This window comes from Tasmannia lanceolata, unplaced genomic scaffold, assembly GCF_043159265.1.
Source record: "Tasmannia lanceolata isolate RefF3 unplaced genomic scaffold, GAP_Taslan_0.1 ptg000013l, whole genome shotgun sequence".
Classification (NCBI taxonomy): domain Eukaryota; kingdom Viridiplantae; phylum Streptophyta; class Magnoliopsida; order Canellales; family Winteraceae; genus Tasmannia; species Tasmannia lanceolata.
Window position 1 is genome coordinate 22,928,086 of NW_027518690.1, and position 5,947 is coordinate 22,934,032.

Consider the following 5,947-nt stretch of genomic DNA (forward strand, 5'->3'; position numbering starts at 1 on the left):
AGAAATGGTTCAGTAGAATTTTTCTTCTTCTGGTCGTTCTCTTCGAACTCCGAGAATTTGTGTCGGAGCTCCAAGAATGGTTCTCGGAGCTCCGAGAACCTCGTGACAGCACAGAAAAGAGTTGTTGGGATTTGAATTAAAATTTGGTTTTTGATATTAACACCCCCAAACGGTCATATTTTGTTGAGAAGCTATATATACACATTCAAGAGGATTATTTTCCTCTCTTGAATATTTGGAAAAACCTCCTTGAGCATTCAAACAACTTGCAACTCATTTTAGCTTAAGAATTTAATTTTTCTCCCCAAACTTGCCTTGCACTTGCAAAGCAATTGAGTTTGGATTTAGGCTTTCACTTGCAACCTACTTTGGAGAGCATTCAAGGGGACTACATCATGCATCAAGCTTTCAAGAGAAGCCAAGCATTTCATCTTCTATTCTTGTAAAGGTGGCTAGGACATCCTATCTTAATACCCTAGGGAGTATCGCTTAGAACTCGGCGAAGAAGGAGAGTCGGTGTAAAGGTGTCAAGGGCATCCTCATTTAATATCCCTTGGGAGTGTAATCGCCTCGGAGCTGGGCATCGTGGAGGTCTCACAATAGTGGAAATCCTTAAGGACGATCTTAAGAAGAGTGGAATAGGGCTTTGCCCGAACCACTATACATCGGTGTGTTCTTTCCTTGTCTTGTATTTTCATTCTTATTTTGGTTTGGTATTTCCTTTTAATTTGATCTTAGTTGAACTAACCAAAATCTAATCAAGAGAAGAAAATCCAAATTTGGTTTAATACTTAAAACGAAAAAGGTATAAATTTAATGTTAAAACCAATTCACCCCCCCTCTTGTTTTTTTCAATATATATATACCCTCTTGTTTATTTCAATATATATATATATATATATATATATATATATATATATATATATATATATATATATATATTGACACCCACAAACACACACACACACACACACACAAGTAAAAACACCCGTGCGATGCACGGGGCGAGAAAAATATAAATGGTTAATCACTTTCCCATTTGATGCGGTGAGGTATTTCACACTCATGCTTTGATAGGTGGGTCTCACACACCATCTATAGCCAAACCCATGCATTCGAGTAGGACCCGGAATATTTTGACAGGTTGCCGAAATTTGTAGTATTATGTACTAAATGAACACGTTCTGTATTAAAAAATAATCGGGTTCGTCAATATTTTGAAAGGCGTCCTGAATCCATAGTATTATGTAATATGTTCACAAAAATCCATAGTATTCAACATATGTACCCAATCAGTAATTTTGCAAAGAAAAAACATCACTATGTTGACTTTGTCAACTTTTTTTATTATAAAAGCATAAAGGAGGGGGGTAGGATTGAAATTATGTGGCTTTAATGGATGCTTTTGTTAAAAAGCATAAAGGAGGAGGGGGTAGGATTGAAAATATGTGGGTTGAATGGGTGCCTTATTAAAAAAAGTCAAAAAAAGTGATGTGTAATTCTATTAGAATTTTGGGAGAAATTCAAATAATTCTCTCATTTTCTCTTCTGCTATATATATATATATATATATATATATATAAATGGTTTTTTGCAAAAAAGAGTGACTTACTAAGCAGTATTTGCAAAAAGAGTAACATGGTTTGCTAATTTGCAAAAAAGAGTAATGACATTTGGCCCATTTTAGAAAATAGGGTAAACTTGACGGTCTATTGACAGAATTCAAACATAAGATGATTTTCAATTTTAATATGACAAAATTATCTTTTATTTAAAGAATATTAGGGGTAGGATTGTAATATTCCCACACCCCCTTGAATTTTAGAGTTTTTATGTGGTGTAAGCTTGCATAGTTCATAATTTTTAAAGAGCACTGTACGGCCCACACATAGGATGATCCAAACCGTCCATTTGATGTCCCACAATGTAAATAGGTTGTGCCCCCAAAACATCATTTCCATAAGAATTTTTTTTTGAAATGATGATCCCAGCCTTCCGATCTATAGAGGAACTGCATGTTATGGAAACCTCTATAGATCGAAAGGCTAGGATCATCCTGTGGAAATGAATTTTTGGGCACAACCTATTTACGTTGTGGGACATCAAATGGGCAGTTTGGATCATCCTATAGTGTGGGTTGTACATTACTTTTGAAAATATTGAATAGAAGGCTAGGATCATCCTATGGAAATGATTTTTTGGGCACAACCTATTTACGTTGTGGCCCATCAAATGGACGCTTTGGATCATCTTATGGTGTGGGCCGTACATTATTTTTGAAAATATTGAGTAGAAGGCTAGGATCATCCTATGGAAATGGTTTTTTGGGCACAACCTATATGTGTTGTGGCCCATCAAATGGACGCTTCGGATCATCCTATGGTGCAGACAATGCATTACTTTTTGAAAATATTGAACTACACGGCTTACACCATATACAAATTCAAGTTTTTAAATATGATAAGACCCGTTCGTTTGGGATTCTCAAGCATGTGATTACTGTTATGGTATGTGATTATTGCAGTTACCTATTATTACATAATCTATTGTTACATAATTGATTATGGCAATCTCCTCCATCCCTCTCTCTTGTAAGTGTATTAGGTAAATAAAATAGGGTTTGTGTTTTTTCCGCTTGGGAGTAAAGGGCATTTCTTTCTTTTTCTAACTTAAAATCGTGTCACTTTTGTTTTCCATCAAGCTTACCCCCATTTGCAAAAAAGAGTCAAATGTCATTACTCTTTTTGCAAATTAGCAAATCATGTTACTCCTTTTGCAAATAGTGCATAGTAGGTTATTTTTTTTTCAAAAGCCCTATATTTAATTATTCCTTGACTAAGGGGAGATAAAAAAATTCAATTTTCATTTAAACCCTATTTTTGAAAAACTCTCGACCAAAAAATTTGTTGGTGACAAAGGGGGAGAGAAATTGGATGTTGTGTTTTAAAGCAAAGAATGTTGAAAATGGAAATAGCAGTTGCTTTAAAATATATCTTTCGGGGGGCCTATTTAGCAAATCACCTTGTGTGTTGTCATCATGAAAAAGGAAGAGATCGTAAGCCCAACGGTTCAACCCATGGCAATCTTCTAGTCTTGTTTTGATGATTCCAAACACTACTTGATTCATTATGTATTTTAATTGTAGTAATGAATTTGTATTTGAGTTAAAGATCTCATCTAAGGATTCCAGTCAAGGAACATGGATCAAAAGCATCTGAGCAAGTTGAAGACTAAGGGACCAAAGAAGAGAAGATACATGGAGAGGAAAGAGAAGACTTGAAGAAGTAGAAGATTGAACTTGAAGATCAAAAGTCAATTCTTTTTGTTTTACAAATGTAAAAATTAATCCCTCGCTTATATTTCACTTAGAGGCATTCAAGGGCACTCAAAATGATCCAAGATAAGTTAAATATACTAGGGAAATTAAGTGGGCCAAAAGCCCATAGGCCAAGAGAAGGATAAAAAGGGAAAAGACCAAATTAGCACTTCGATGATCTTATGGATAATGACTCTAGAGAATTTTTAAATAATTTGAAATTATTTTTTACAGCAATTATACTCCCTTAGCTTTCCGGAGAGCACAAGATCATCGAAATCCGATACAAAAGGACGGAGATATGAATTTTCAAAATTTACCCTGCAACATAAACAACAACATTGACAAGCGTCTGTGAGAATTTGACAAGTGTCTGAAGACCAAGATCATACGTCTGATGGCCGTAATAACTAGCTGTTAGAGAGTCATAACTGCTAGGTTTTGGCTCCACTCTCTATATAAAGGGTTTTACCCCCTTATACACTCGGATAACACAGTTCAGCCTCCCTTGAACACATTTTAGAGTAAGATTAACCCTCGTGCCACTAATTGGATTGTATTTGAGGGATTAGAATAGGATTTCAATTGTATATCTTTTTTAGAGTGTTTTGTACTGAGCTTATTGTTGTGTTTGCCATTGAGAAGGCTTCTAACTATCATCTTTGTAATCGACAGAGGGCGCCTGGATGACCATTGAACAGAAGCTTGGGCATAATGCTTAGGACGAGTGTATGTGGCACAGATTCAACGTCGGGACAGGGCTTTGGGCATAAAAGATTATATATGGTTTGAACTTCACTCGTAAGAAGTACGGGTTTAGTGGAAGCAACAAAGGGGATATGTGTGGAGTGGATGTAGGGTGGTTTGTGCCGAACCACAATAAAAATCACCGGTGTACTCATCTTTTACTCCTCTCTATTTTCTTTGTGCATCTTGGTTTTCTCTTCATAGTGCTTAATTGTTTTTGTTCTTTAGTTTAATTTCTTAATTAACTTTTAATGAGCGCTAAAGTTTTTAAAACCCAATTTACCCCACTCTTGAGTTGCCACCTGGGCTAACATGCTCCCTCTATGGTCGTTTCTTTGTTTTGCTTCTTGTATTTTTGTACGATTCCATCGTATTTTAAGTTGGTATGTTTGGGTTATTCTAAAATCCAAAATGGTTCACCCTTTGATGCCCCTCTCTGAGTAAATTGTTTCACAGCTCATGATCTTTGGTTCCCCCTTTTATTTATTTATTTTTTTGATAAAACATATGATTTAGTCCTTTTTGTTTTTTATTTTGAGAACTGATTGTGAGTTCAAAACTGAATATTGGGCTCAAATTTGTGATTCATTTTGAGTTCAATAATTAGTTTTGGACTCACAATCGGTTCTCAAAATTCAAAACAAGCCTTAGTTGATAAAACACGTGAATATTACATTAGGTGAGTACGATCACTTGGCTATGGAATTCCAAGTTCTACAACTATCATGTTAACTATTGTGCTGTGAAAGTAACTTATTTATAATTTAATTTTCCATTTGACATGTTTGACAGAGAGAGAGAGGAAACATATAATGATCAGGTGGTATAGCAAATCATTTTTCCCTTTATTGTAATTGTATAGGGAATTCAAACATATAGTTTGTTTATTTAAATAGAAACAACAAATATAGCAGACAAAGTATGTCCGCCTGTCGTGAGTTTTCTAGTTGTTCATCCAAAATTGAGCTTGGAGATGATCAACTAAACTCTTGTCCACTTGAAAGGCCTTCACTAGTACATCGTCTGAAATGGATGGCTTTGAACCGAAGACGACGTTAGCTATGGTTATGACACCTGGGTTCTGGCTGCTCAGAGCAGCAATGGCGACTGCATTTGTCTTTCCCACGTCGAATTGAAAATGAATGAGGCCTATGGAAAACACAAACACATCACCCTTATTGAGGACCTTCGATATAAGGCGATTTTCGCCATTTGCAAGGTTGGAGGTGACGAAACCAACGTAAAGGGTACCCTCCTGAACTACAATCATCTCAGTAGCCCTTGGGTGTGTGGGGGGGAGGGGTTTAGTTCATAAGGTGCAAAGTCTATGCGAGCCATGGAGATGCCAAGAGTGTTGAGACCTGGTATCTGCACCACGTTCACTGCGGTTACATTGGACCCAACTCGGTATTCTTGTTGCCAGGCTTGTTGAGCCCATTCTTGAAGAAATCGCTTGCTTTAGCGAGCTTTGGGTCTTTGCAAACCTTTCCATTAACAAGCACCGCCATGGAGAAATCAAGACAAAAGATCATCGAATCATTAAGTACGTACGGAGTTATTGCAAACATATTATATTATGAACTACAAAGTTACTTATGAAAGGTAAATTTAAAAGTGGTAGAGCATGATTACTGTTGGGTATATAGTATAAACCTATTATGTCTAATATAAGCCCAATAAGATAATGGACCGGTGTAGTGGGCCTACATGGGCTAGAGTCCATTAACGAGTCATTAACTCTAGTGTATTTCTACATATAGGGGTTGGAGGCAACAAACTTGGTATTCCAAACTAGATACATTCGGTGTAATGCTTTAAGCAACCTCTTGCTTAACCCTAAACCTCTAACAATTACCAGGTGACTTATTGTCAGCAACACAAAAG

At 36.3% G+C, this 5,947-nt stretch overlaps 1 protein-coding gene across 1 annotated transcript; it reads right to left on the bottom strand.

Annotated features, from left to right (window-relative positions):
* Positions 1-5,006: 5,006 nt before the first annotated feature.
* On the bottom strand, positions 5,007-5,333 carry LOC143891082 (germin-like protein 12-1). Its single transcript, XM_077395732.1, has one exon. The coding sequence runs from the start codon at positions 5,331-5,333 to the stop codon at positions 5,007-5,009; it is 327 nt and encodes a 108-aa protein (XP_077251847.1).
* Between the last annotated feature and the right edge of the window lie 614 nt (positions 5,334-5,947).